The sequence below is a fragment of the Mus caroli genome, unplaced genomic scaffold, assembly GCF_978045245.1.
Source record: "Mus caroli unplaced genomic scaffold, Mus_caroli_1 scaffold_11, whole genome shotgun sequence".
Lineage (NCBI taxonomy): Eukaryota > Metazoa > Chordata > Mammalia > Rodentia > Muridae > Mus > Mus caroli.
In genome coordinates this window covers 115732928-115746348 of record NW_028227266.1, presented here as the reverse complement: position 1 = coordinate 115746348, position 13421 = coordinate 115732928, and the positions used below count along the sequence as shown (strand labels likewise).

At 43.3% G+C, this 13421-nt stretch overlaps 1 protein-coding gene across 10 annotated transcripts in view; it reads left to right on the top strand.

Annotated features, from left to right (window-relative positions):
• The window catches only part of Rbms3 (RNA binding motif single stranded interacting protein 3), a 1312983-nt gene that overhangs the window by 1066639 nt on the left and 232923 nt on the right, over positions 1-13421 (top strand). For all 10 annotated transcript variants that reach the window (XM_085828159.1, XM_085828156.1, XM_085828158.1 and 7 more), the window contains one exon: positions 2753-2910. In XM_085828159.1, the coding sequence (XP_085684285.1) occupies positions 2753-2910 (158 nt within the window). The remainder of the gene's footprint in view (positions 1-2752; positions 2911-13421) is intronic.

Below are 13421 nucleotides of genomic sequence, written 5' to 3'. Positions count from 1 at the left end.
CAATTAGCAGGAAGCAGTCCAAAGATAACATTGCTCCCCCTTTCCCTTGTCTCAGTTGAGGCTTCATTACTGTGAAGAGATATCATGACTAAGGCAACTCTTATGGACAGCATTTAATTGGGGATGGCTTATAGTTTCAGAGGTTTAATCAATTATAATAGCAGGAAACATGGCAACATCCAGGCAGGCATGGCGCTGAAGGAGCCAAGAGTTCTACATCTTCATCTGCAGGCAGCAAGGAGGGGACTATCTTCTGTACTGGCAAGAGGGTAAGCATATATGAGACTTCAAAGCCGACCTACACAGTGACACACTTCCTCCAACAAGGCCACACCTACTCCAATGAGGTAATAGTGCCACTCCCTATGGCCAAGCATTCAAAGACACATAAGTCTATGGGGACCAATCTGTTCAAACCACCATACACCTCTATCCTTTTTACTCTCTTATCTAGAGGCAGGGGTTTGAAAGGGTGGAAGAAAAGGGGTGGAGAAGATTGGAAGAAAAAACATAAAGTTACAGAAGACCATCTACACCTATCTGCATAAGTTGTTAAAACTAATGCAGTTTAGTTTTATATCAAAATTATTTCTTGACCTAAAATATTTGGAATTTCATTTTCATAGTCTCTCACTATTTTTAAAATTATACATCTACTCATTCTAGAAGATTTCTGGATTTCTTTTGACAGTTTAGTTTTGTTTACTCTTAATGCTAAGTTTTGTTGTTGCTGTTGTTGTTGTTGTTGTTGTTGTTGGTGGTGGTGGTGGTGGCGGTGGTGATGGTGGTTTTTGTTTTGTTTTAGTTTGGTTTGGTTTTGGCTAAATTATAGTGTTTCAATTAAATGTCTAACTTATGTTGATATTTGTGATTAATCATGATGTTCTTATCATGGTTTGCTTCTGACAATACTATTGTTTTAATATACAGGTAACTATGTTTCTGTTTATTAATCCATATGTGAATTATAAAGTGTTCACACATACAGAGAATGCTAGCAGTTGTGGTTTTTTTCCCTATGCTACTAAACAAAGCTTCCATAAGCAATATTACCACTCAATGAAATATTGGACATAATGAGCTCATTTACATATAAGTATTCCTGCTTGGTCTGATATGGCATCTCTCAAATTGATGCCATTATGAGAATCTTTTGGAGGGCTTGTCAAAATCAGCTTGAGTTTGGAGTTCATGATCAGTATCTCAAGGTGTCCCTAAGATTTTATATTTCTAACCAGTTTCAGGTGATGCTTAAAATTTTTAAAATTTATTTTCACTTTATTTATTTTGGGAGAGACTCTCATGATGCCCAGATAGCCTTCAGAATTACGATGTAGCTGAGGCTAGCTGGAAACTTCTAACTTTTATGTCTCTACCTTCTAAGTTCTGGGATTATAGGCATGCATCCCATACCTGGCTTCAGGTAATGTTGATACTGAATTTCTGGCTCACATCATGGAAGTGTCAAGGAGTAATAAGGCTTGTGGCATTGATGATGGTCTAGGGACTTTGCCCTGCTTCTCACACTTGTCGGCTGTATCATAGGGACACATAGTGATTGAATGCATCCTCTCCAACATGAGAATGATATTGTACAGGAATAATGAATGAAAACTGCATGGTAAGTACCCAGAAGGATGGCTTAACAAATACAGCATTTGTGATCAGAGATGTGTGTCAGGAGTGCTGCAGCAAGGGCAGTGGCTGTAGAATGTCCTCCAGTGACTAGCTGGCCTTCCGGAACTTCAGTTAGCTGCATAGAAAACCACAATCTGAAACTAGTAAATAGAAAATCCCAGAAATAATTCACAATGCTAATTGTGTATTGCCACCATCAAATACACAGTAAACTCTTGCCCTGCCCTCCTCTGTCCCGCTGTGGTTGCAAATGAGTCCCTTGTCTCGTGGATCTATGTCATACATGCTCCAAACACTCAGGGGCAGTCTCCATTAAGGTCTGCTGCTGCACCCATGCTGTGCTTGCTCAGGAACCCTTAGTACACCACCAGTAATCTCAAAGTGCAGATGTAGTGATGCTGGTCATATGAAGCTACACCCGAGAGAAGTTACAAACTGTTTCCTTCAGGTGAGAAGGTGAACTGGATAGTCCAGATCTATAGTAACAATGAGACTCCTGCCCATGAGGCTATGAAAAGAGACAAATCCATGCAAGTGTTGCTGTCACAGCCCAGTTTGCATAAGTCATGCATAGCACATCACAAGCACTTAATAAAGGTGGGAAAGATGAGATTGCCCTCTGAGATTTGAGGTGTCATTTCTGGATGCCTCATGGATAGCGTATGATTATATATGTGATCTGAGCTCAACTCCAGTATAAGCTTGTACGTATTTTTACAAGAGAGCTTGGATTTCATAGATGGCATTATTTTTTTATGAGAAATGTTCCACCTAGGATGGGAGTGGGCAGATATGGTGATGCACACCTGTCTCCAGATGCATGCCTGTCCTCCCAGCACTTGGGAGGTTGGCTCAGGAGGGTCATGAGTTCTAAGCCAGTGTACAGACTAGTTTTATGCCAACTAGACACCAGCAGGAGTCACAGAGGAACAATATCATCACATCAACAGTAACCCTAACCAGGACAGTCACCCTGGAGTACCTCAGGCATTTGAAGCCATCCTTGGAAGCATTGGCCTAAGAGAACGGAGGAGGATGTCAGACTCCAGTTTGCAATTTGTGTGCAGTGCTTGTCCATAGATCTCACTGCATTTGTTTCTTTTTCTTCCCCTAGCAACAAGAGCAAGACCCTACGAATCTATACATCTCAAACCTTCCCATCTCCATGGATGAACAGGAGCTGGAGAACATGCTAAAGCCCTTTGGACATGTGATATCCACCAGAATCCTGAGGGATGCTAATGGAGTCAGCAGGGGCGTTGGCTTTGCCAGGTAACTCTTTCTCTGTAAGGAACCCATGTGGAATCTGTCTTTCCTTACTGTTTCTTTTCAACCCTATTCCTCTGTAATATCTAGGGCCCAAAGCAATAGAATATGCGAAATAAAATAAAATGCTTATCAAACCTTTCATCTTTCTGTAGGTTTACTTCAAGCCAAAGACAAACCCATGACATTGTACATTGTGTCCTCTGAAGCATGTACACAGACTGTATGTCTCTGGTCATGATCATATGCACATTTAATATTCAGTCCTGTCTATATTTGCAAAACAACCCAATCAGAAGAAGCCTGAAGCAAAGGACGCCCATGTACATTGGGGCTGAGGATGAAGCTCATTTGGTAGATTGCTTGCCTAGCATACAGGAAGCCTAGAATAAAGCAGACATAATGTTACACTCATAATTTGAGCACGGGGGAGGTGGAGGCAGGAGGATCAGAAGTTCTAGGTCATCACTGGATACATAGCAAATCCACAGCATGGTCAGCTTGAGATACGCTTCAAAAAAGCAAAAGACAAGGAGAAAATATGCGCCCGTGTAGTGACCAAAGTGTCTTTGTCACTGCACAGTTTATGTGTGAGTGTCTAATGGAGAGAAAGGATGCTGAAGAGCAGAGAGAAGGGGGGATTTGGAGGGTGGCAGTTATGGGGAAGTCCCAGAGAGAGTGCAAATAGAACTGGGAGCCAACAAGGTGTTTGCATTTAGGAGGTACCAGCTGTTTGGTTTTGATATTTTAGACAGAACAGGAAAAATACATCTTTTTTCCTTTCATTGCCAGAAAAGAAAGAGCAGTTTTAACTTTAAGGGAATGTTTACAAAGAGAGTCTCATTCTGGAATAAAGTGAGAGGACCGTGCTAGCTGTGCTTTCATGGGAAGATAAAGCCAACGAGACCTCGAAGAGAAAGAAGGTATTTCCTGATAAGATACTGGAAAATGAAACTGAGTCACCGTAGCTCCAGAGCATGGGCAGAAAGAGATACTGAGTCCTGAGGGAGTGTGGACAGTGTAGACCACTGGTTCAACCCTACATGAACAGCGAAATTTACATTCTTCTAGCTTAAATCCCGAGGTCGTGTGCCCTATCATAAAATTATTATTGTACTCCAGAATATTTTATATGGGGTAGACCAGGAGATGTATGAATGGCGCATGCTTGGTGAATAGAATAAAAAAATTAGAGTGGAGGGAATCTTGCAGTTCTCCACTGTGTAAGGCAGTCAGGCTTTGGAAACACTGCCCCTAGCTGCTTTTGATGGTCTAGATGGCACAGGTGCGACCTTGTGTGTCTATGAGCGCCACCATGTTGACACCTGCTGCCAGAGGCCTGAGCAATGCAGGTTTCACTGAATGACAGCTAAGTTTGCTTTGCATGTGGAGCACATTTCCTTGAGATCTTTTGACTCTTACCCCAGCTCTTACTCTTCAGAATCTCTGTGATACATTAATCTCTCTTTAAAAAAATGGTTATTTTACTTATTTACATTTCAAATTTTAGCCCTCCCTTCCTGGTTTCCCCTCCACAAACCTCCTATCCCATCTCTCCTCCCTCTGCTTCTATGAGAGTATTCTCCCACCTACCCACCCACTCCCACCTCACCACCCTAGCATTACCCTAAGCTGGAGGTCAAGCCTTCATAGGACCAAGGGCCTCCCCTCCCATTGATACCAGATAATACCAGACCTCCTCTGCTATGTATGAGGCTGGAGCCATAGGACACCCATGTGTACTCTTTGGTTGGTGTTTAGTCCCTGGGAGCTCTGGGGAGTCTGGTTGCTTGATATTTGTTGTTCTTCCTATGGCGTTGCAAACCCTTTCAGCTCTTTCAGTCCATCTCCTGACTCCTCCATTGGGGTTCCCCATGCTCAGGCTGATGGTTGGCTGCAAGTTTCTGCATCTGTATTGGTCAGGATCTGGCCTGGAGACAGCAATATCAGGTTCCTGTCAGCAAGCACTTCTTGGCATCAGCAATAGTGTCTCGGTTTGGTGTCTGCATATGAGATGGATCCCCAGGTGGGGCAGTCCCTGTCTGGCCTTTCCTTCAGTCTCTGTTCTACTCTTTGTCCCTGTATTTCCTTTAGACAAGAGAAATTCTGAGTTAAAACTTTGGAGATGGATGGGTGACCCCATCCCTCAACCAGGGTCCATGGCTAACCTCTGGATATGGTCTCTACAGGTTCTCTCCCCTTTGTTGGGTACTTCAGCTAATATCATCCCCGTTGGGTCCTGGGAGCCTCTTGTTTTCCTGGCATCTGAGACCTTCTGGTGACTATCCCTAGTCCCCATCCCCCATTGCCACACACCTCTGATCAATTTCCTGAGGAATAAGTATATTTTAAGTTCATCAAGGGAGCACATTTTCTAGAATGTATCCTGGGTTGTGGTTTGGGGTTAGATTTTTGTTCTTAATCTGCCACATGTTGGTTTTCTAGTAGTGCTATAACAGCAGAAAACATTTTGGCTTAAATAAGAAAAAAAAATTGTTTTCTCAATCTCAAAGCTAAAAGCCAGTGATCAAGGTATCTTGTGGTTGTTTTCTTACGTCTTCTCTGTGGTTTGTAGATGGCTTTCTGCTCTTCCACTCATCTTCCTTCTGGACAGAATTTCCATCCTGTCTGCCCTCAGCTTGCATGTTTGTTTTGTTTGTTCATTGTTGGATGAATGGATGGGTGGTAGAGAGTGGTGGTTTTTAAATATTTCCATCTTATGATGCCCCTGAATAGCTCAGTTCAATAGTTTTAGCACTTGGAGATGAATCTTCTACAGGCACAGGTCATGGTGGATTAAGGCCCATTATTAATGTAATTGCTTGTTTGCAAATAAATTTACCTTCTTAAGTATTATGGGATAGGACTAAACATGAACTTAAGTAATAGATGGGGGCATGCACTCAGGGCTACTTGCTCATCTTTGTGTCAATCCTTGCTGTATAGTTTGAGTTTACCTAAAGGGAAAGGAGCATAGATGTCTGCAAAGGGTGAAGTTAACAACACAAGTCATCAGATCAAAACTGCAACCGTGGCAGATGTAATCATACAAGAACAACACAGAGCTCCATGTCTGAAGGAACCCTGGAAGGCTGGGTGCTTTTCCCTTGATTATTCTCCCTGGTCTAACTTCAGCCTCTTCCTCCTCTTGTGTATTCTGCATATAAAAACCACAGGGAACTCTTACAAATTCAAGTCAGGACACATCAGAGTCTTGAGCATTGCCCCAGTGATTTCATTCCTCAGCCCAGGCCCCCACCTCCCAATGTCATCTCTGGCTTGGGTCACATCTCTGGTCATGGTTCTTCCTGTCACATGTCCTTTCTTGATTGACCACCTTGTTAACAGCCATTCTGCTGCCTTCTGCCTACTCAGCTCTTAGGTATTGAGTGACCCATTTTTCTTCAGAATTCTTCCCTGACCTTCAACCCCAGATTGTAAGCCAAATTAAAAAGTTTGGCTTATAAATTTAAAAGTTTAAAAGTTTTTTTTTTCCTAAAATAAAATTTATCATAGTTGCACCTAATCCATTACTTTATTTAAGTATTCTCACACAGGTTTTTTTTTTCTTTTCTTTTTTCTCCCTTCCCTTCCCTTCCCTTCCCTTCCCTTCCCTTCCCTTCCCTTCCCTTCCCTTCCCTTCCCTTCCCTTCCCTTCCCTTCCCTTCCCTTCCCTTCCCTTCCCTTCCCTTCCCTTCCCTTCCCTTCCCTTCCCTTCCCTTCCCTTCCCTTCCCTCCCCTTTATCTTTTTCCCCTTTTTCCCCTTTTTCCCTTTTTTCCATTTTTCCCCCTTTTCCCCTTTTTCTCTTTTTTCCTTTTTCTCCTTTTCTCCCTTTCCCCCCTTTTTTCCCTTTCCCCTTTTTTCCCTTTTCCCCCCTTTTTCCCCTTTTCCCCCTTTTTCCCTTTCCCCCCTTTTCCCTTTTTTTCCCTTTTCCCCCCTTTTTTCCCTTTCCCCCTTTTCCCCTTTTTTCCCTTTTTTCCTTTTTCCCTTTTCCCTTTTCCCTTTTTTCCCTTTTCCCTTTTCCCTTTTTTCCCCTTTCCCCTTTCCCCTTTTCCCTTTCCCTTTCCCTCCCCTCCTCTCCTCTTCTCTCTTCTCCTTTCTTCCTTCCATCTTTCCTTCCTTCCTTTCTTTCATCCTTCCTTCCTTCCTTTTTCCTTCCTTTCCTCCCTCCCTCTCTTCTTTCTTTCTTTCTTTCTTTCTTTCTTTCTTTCTTTCTTTCTTTCTTTCTGTTTGATTGTTAGATGGGTGAGTATGTAGATGAATACATAGATGGGTTGATGAGTGGTTGGATAGACAGGTGAACAAATGGGTTCCTGGATGATGGGTGATAAATTGGTAGGAGTGTGGATGTATTGACAGGGGAATGTGTGGGTGGATGGATGGGTGGAAGGATGTGTGGGTGGATGGATGGGTGGATGAGTGGGTAGGTGGGTGAACGGGTGGGTAGGTGGTTGGACTGATGAGTAGGTGGGTAAATGAAAAAGAATGGGGCATAGATGGGTTGGTGGGGGTGGATTGCCAGATGGATGTGTGAACAGGTAGATGTGTGGATGTGTGGACAATCAATTTTATAGTTAGCATTCTGTGAGATTACTAAGTAGTTTAGCTCAGTTTTCTCAAAACTTGGACCTATGCCCTTGAATCATCAGCTGAATTCTTGTGCTGACATCCAGGTGGTTTCTTTGTTTGGTTTTGTGTTCCAGATGGGAGGTAACACCCTCTGCATCCCAGGGTAGCCTCAGTCTCCCAAGTGCCTGGATTATAAGTGCATGTTCAGCAGGTCTTTCTTCTATCAGTATTGGATTTACTGATTTTTGGAAGGCGAGTAGAATTAAAAGAACAAACACTAAGAAATCAAAAAGCAGAAACTGTGAGCCTGTCTTGCTTGTCAGCTTCTGGGAAATGGACGTAGAATGAGTCCTCCTTTCTCTGAGAATTTTAGATTTTAAATCTTGAGGAGCAGAACCTCCCTCAACTGACCTAATTGCACAGACTAGGACAGAGCTTTTAGTTCTACCATGTGCTAATAAAGCTAATAGTTCTACCATGTGCTAATAGAGCTGGCAATATATTCCTACCTACACTGTAGCATTTGGTCTGTGTTCTGGAACAATGGTGGCTCTTGCTTCTGCTATTAGGATTAGAAATAAAGTTTTGCAGAGTCCCTCCTTTTTCTAAAAGAAAAAATATTACTAAATTTATTGTATTGTGTGTGGAGAAGAAGGGACATGTTTTATAGCCCATGTTATGCAAAGGTCGGAGGACAACTTGTAAGGGTTGGTTTCCTCCTTCCACCGTGGGTGTTCTAAGCCTTGAGCTCGCATTGTGAGTTAGGTGCAGAGGCATTCAATGTTGCTACTTTTAAAAGTCCACCCCCTTTTTCTCACTCACCTTTTTCCTTGAGAAGTCCCTTTCTGAAGCACAAAGCAGAGATGATTGGACAGTGTTCTTGATTCTCCTCGGGCTAATACATAATGTATTAGTCAAGGTTTTCCTGCTGTGAACAGACACCATGGCCAAGGTAACTCTTATAAAGGACATTTAATTCGGGCTGGTTTACAGGTTAGGAGGTTCAGTCCATTATCATCAAGGCAGGAGCAAGGCAGCATCCAGGCAGTCATGGAGCTAGAGGAGCTGAGAGTTTTACTCAATGGAAGCCAGGAGCAGACTAACGTCCACATGGTTAGGAGGAGGCTCTCAAAGCCTACATACACAGTGACACACTTCCTCCAACAAGGCCACACCTACACCAACAAGGCCACACCTCCAAGTAGGGCTACTCCCTGGGTTAAACACATTCAAACCACCACACGTAGCAAGAGAGCAAGAGAAGGTGCTAGGTTGCATACAGATGTCCCTGGCAGTTGTGCTCAAAGTATCAGCAGCTTCAGGGTCATGTGAGAACTTGGAGGAAGTGTCTGCTTTCCCATGATAACTGACTAACTCCGTAGGCTAATGGAAGGCTTGGATGGTCATCTGTAAACTGGGTTCACAAATACTGGCACACACCTGCAGCCCTCTCACACGGGAGAGGCATCACCCTGGTATGTCAGGACCGATTCTCAGAATTATTTGGGAGATCTGTGTCTTAGTTAATGCTTCTGTTGCTATGGTGAAATATCACAATTAAAGCAACTTAGGGAGAAAGGGCTTTATTTGACTTTCACATCACAGTCCTGTGAGGGAATCCAAGGCAGGAGCTCAAACAGGGTAGGAACCTGGAGGCAGGAGCTGATGCAGAGGCCATGGAGGTATGCTGCTTACTGGCTTGCTCAGCCTGCTTTTTTATAGAACTCCAGGACCACCAGCCTAGGTTTGGAACCACCCTCAATAGGCTCGATTCTCCCCCATCAATCACTGATTAAGAAAATGTCCCACTCTACCAGTGGGAGAATACAGATATAAAGTGATGGACTGGGTACAACTATGATAAATTTCATTTGAGGGGGAAAAATGTTTACAGGAATTCGAACAGTGGCATTTAATTTAGGTAGCAGTCTGGGGTTGAAGGTCAGGGAAGAATTCTCTGAAGAAAAATAGGCCAGTCCTATAGCCCCCACCTTAAAGAAGCATTTTTTTTAAATTGAGTTTCTTCCTCTGGGATGAGTCTAACTTCTGATACGTTGACATGAATCTAGGTAGCACAGTCTGCAGTCACTCGGGCTGAGAGAACAGTCATGCAGCATGCCTAGTTCACAGAATGGTGGATCAGTCTGTAAAGCGCCTGGGCAGAATGCCTTTGGACCTATTTACAGGGTCTAGAATGAGATGTCACACATAGTAAACCTTCATCAATTGTGTGTGTGTGTATGTGTAATGTTTACTCCCATAGGGTGTGCATGTGTGTGTGTGCATGCTTGCATGGACATGCATTGCCTGCATTGGCTTGGGCATGTATGTGTTTGCGTTTGTGGTGTGTGTGTGTGTGTGTATGTACATGTGAGTGTGTTTGGGCACATGTAGCCCAGAGCATAAACTCAGATCCCATTCCTCGGATGCTGTCCATCCTCCCACCTTCCCTTTGAGGCAGGGTCACTTACTGACCACAACTCACCAAGTAGGTTAGGCTGGCTGACCAGGGAGCCCTAGGGATCTGCCTGTCTCTGTCTAGCTGGCACTAGGATTATAAGCCCATCCAACTATACCTGGCTTTTCATGTGGTGCTAGGAATCCACTCCAGATTGCCTTGCTCATGAACCGAATTATTTCCCCAATCACTCTTGAGTAACTTGATGACTAAGTGAAGCACTTCAGGTTTGGCTTGCTCATTTGGATTATCACAACGCACAAGAAAACTGAATTGACTGATGATAATAAGTCAACTCTAACCCATGGAGCAGTGCACGGTCATAGAAAACCAAAACAGAAAACAGCCTCAGCCCAACTCAGAGCTTAGATCGGTTCTTCTAGAAGCACACAGTATTGCAGACCCCATCAAAGGGAGATTCAGTGTCCCCTGGGAGAGCAGCTAGCTTATATTCATATGTAGTAAGCTGTAATATGTGTCTTGAGAATGTATCTCTATTTCGGTGGTCAAAGCCTGCACCGTAATTCACTGGGAATTTCACCCTGGCCATTCTTCACCACTAGATGTGATCCTAAGTCGTTCAAGAAATCTGAAATTCCTTTGACTAGAAAGAAACATGCCCCCCATTATTATTTTACTTGCAAGCTATACATTAATCTTCTTTGATAACCATCTCTTCAAAGTAAAAGGACTATCTTCAATTTATATTTAAAACGGTGAACATCAAAGCTTTGATTGGAATGCCAGTAGGGTGCACAGAAAAAAAAAAGTTCTTCGGGGTTCCCGAAACATGGAATAGAGTCTGAAATTGCAGCCATTTTATTCTTGTGTTTTCTTTTCTATTTTTAAAAAAGTCTCCTGTAACTTAAAACAATTTGGTGGGACCCTCGGGGTGGCACTTTAGAGCTGTGCCATAAAGCTCTTAAAACAGAATTGTATGGTGGGAATGTTGGTCATCAGGGCTCCTAGGGAGCTAGTGAGTGCAGCAGACTAGGCTGCCTGTGAAGATGAAGATCATACCCCAACATAAATCACTGAATCTGAAGTCACACAAGTATGCGCCCAAGTTTCCGTTTCCCATTCCCAGAAACAGGAAACCATTTGTCCAGGAAAATCACACAGAAGTGTTTTTGAGAGACCACCGAAGCCTCTGTAGGCCTGGAGAAGGGATTTGGGTGTGGGGTGGGGTTGAGCATTCTTTAGGCTCCAACATCTGGGAACCCAGACCCTCTTTAATAAAGCATTTAGTGTCCCCCAGGAGGCTGAAAGAGCATGAGAGGTCTGTACATGCACAGAGGCCCTCATGCTCGCTTGCGTTTCCTCCCTCTTCAGTGAACTCCTTTTGCTTGTCTTGGAGGCTTGCTTCCTTTGGTGACTTTTAACCTGTGGGCTGTACAGTGCTCTGCCCTTTCCTCTGGAATGAACAGAATGTCTGAACAGGTCATTGCCATCTTTCCTTTTCATTCATCAATTAAATAAAATCCACCAATTTATGTGAGTTTTAGACAAATACTAGCCTGCTTAGTAACAACCTATATAAATAGTAGGTTAAAAATAATCCTGCATATATTTTCTCCCATCCAAGTACTAATGAGGTCTGACTGCATTAGCCTGTGAGACCAGACAAGGTTAGACCAGACAAGGCTAGGCATATTCAGGGTGGTTTGACTGTAGACTTCTCATGTATTTTCTAGAAATGACTTTGATATCAATGATTTATTGCTTTACTGTCTAACTGGCACGTCTTGTTCTGTGTGCTCTTCCACCTCCTGAAATATAACGAGAAACAGAGATTTGCAATAAAATCAGCAACAAACACAGCAAGATTTTGCAAAATGTTATTAAGTAAATGCTAGTGTTTGCTTTGCTGGCAAATGTTTGACTGTTTTTAAATGACCACCAAATCAATCAAATTGTTTTGTTTCTATTGTTTGGGGTATGCTTCAGCTATCTATCTACCTTGACTCCATTGATGCGTTAAAACAAAACAAAACGAAACAAGCCCTGCCTAGTACGTTGCAGCATTCCTCTTGGCGTTCCTAAGGCACATGGGACCAGGAAATCAAATGTGACCAAGGAAAATCTCTCAAGGGTAAATTCAGTGATTGGTAATCTCCCCGCTGCAGCTGTGTCTGCATGAACACAGGTTACAGCTGTGTTTGCTGACACTGAAAAGAGAGGATCTTTCTGTCCGTAATTGTAATTCCTCTTCCAGTGGCTGGGCAGATGGGCAGATGTGACCCATGGGGAGATCAGCTGGCTGCTGATGCTACCAGCTTTGTCCTCTGCGTGCTCTCTCTCCTTCCTCTTTCCCCAGCCACTTCCTGTTTCATGTATGTGTGTGTTTGTGTGTGTTCTCATCATCCAACACATATGATCACGGGTGGAGAAGGCAGAGCCATCTGTTTTCCTCTGGATCTACTCAGAGCTCCGCCTTGATCAGTCAACTAGTTGTCCCTCAAACCCACAACACAGCCCTTTTCTCGGCGGTTATATGAGATAGTGTATTCAGGAGTCAGACACGAGCATCCTGAGAAAAGAGATCTGGGTTACCTGAAACGCTGTGTCCCTGTGTAAGAGCTTTCATGACGTTTTCATGGAAGCAGAACTAAGGAAGCCATAAATCGAGCCATTTTTCAAACGTGTGTCTGGAAAGCTCAGGAATGCAGGTTGCAAGAAAGCAGAGAAAACTTTGCCATAGTCCTCAGATGCTATTCAAAGGTGTCCAGAGCCTTCTGGTCAGAGGAAGCAAGCCGTGTGCTAAGTGAATACATTCAAAAGCTTCCAACCGATCGCAAGGTCATAAGGACGTTAAGTCAGACCCAGACCCAGGCACGAATTGGATTTTGAAGGAGCTGTTTGCAGGCTGGAAACACAGTTCTGAAAAAAAAACCTTTACCCACATGAAACTGTACTTGGTGAACTGAATTCCTAAGGAATTTGGGCCTGGTTAACCCTTTCACCCCCACTCCTGCTCTAAACAGTAATTAAGAAAGGATGGGGAGGGCGCATCCCTGGGGTCATGGGTTTTCAGGCCAGTGGATGATGCTCAGATCTATAGAGAAGATATACCTGAAGATGCATCCCTTTATTGCTCACATGTTAAATTTGAGGCACTCTGGTTTTCCAAACTCCCTCCCCCAGCTTTCTGTAAGTTGGTCTGTCCCCTTGACTCTCTACATCTTTGTGGTGGCAGGTCATACTTCTGCATGGGCTAGGAATAATTTGTTTGTATCTCTCTCCTGTACATCTTATCTATAATTTTTCTATATTTAAAAACTTGAGGCCTCTTCCTAACACATGAGATGCATTTATTCGTTTCCCATTTTAGTTCATCTGATTAGAATGCCTTTGGTTTCCTAAATACCAGCAACTACTTAAGATGCTGTATCACCGAGATGTACATGAACAGAGGAAGTCTGCTTTAGTGAACTTATACTTTATTGGTTTTATGGAAATGACTGGATATAATAAGTAGTTGGATATAAA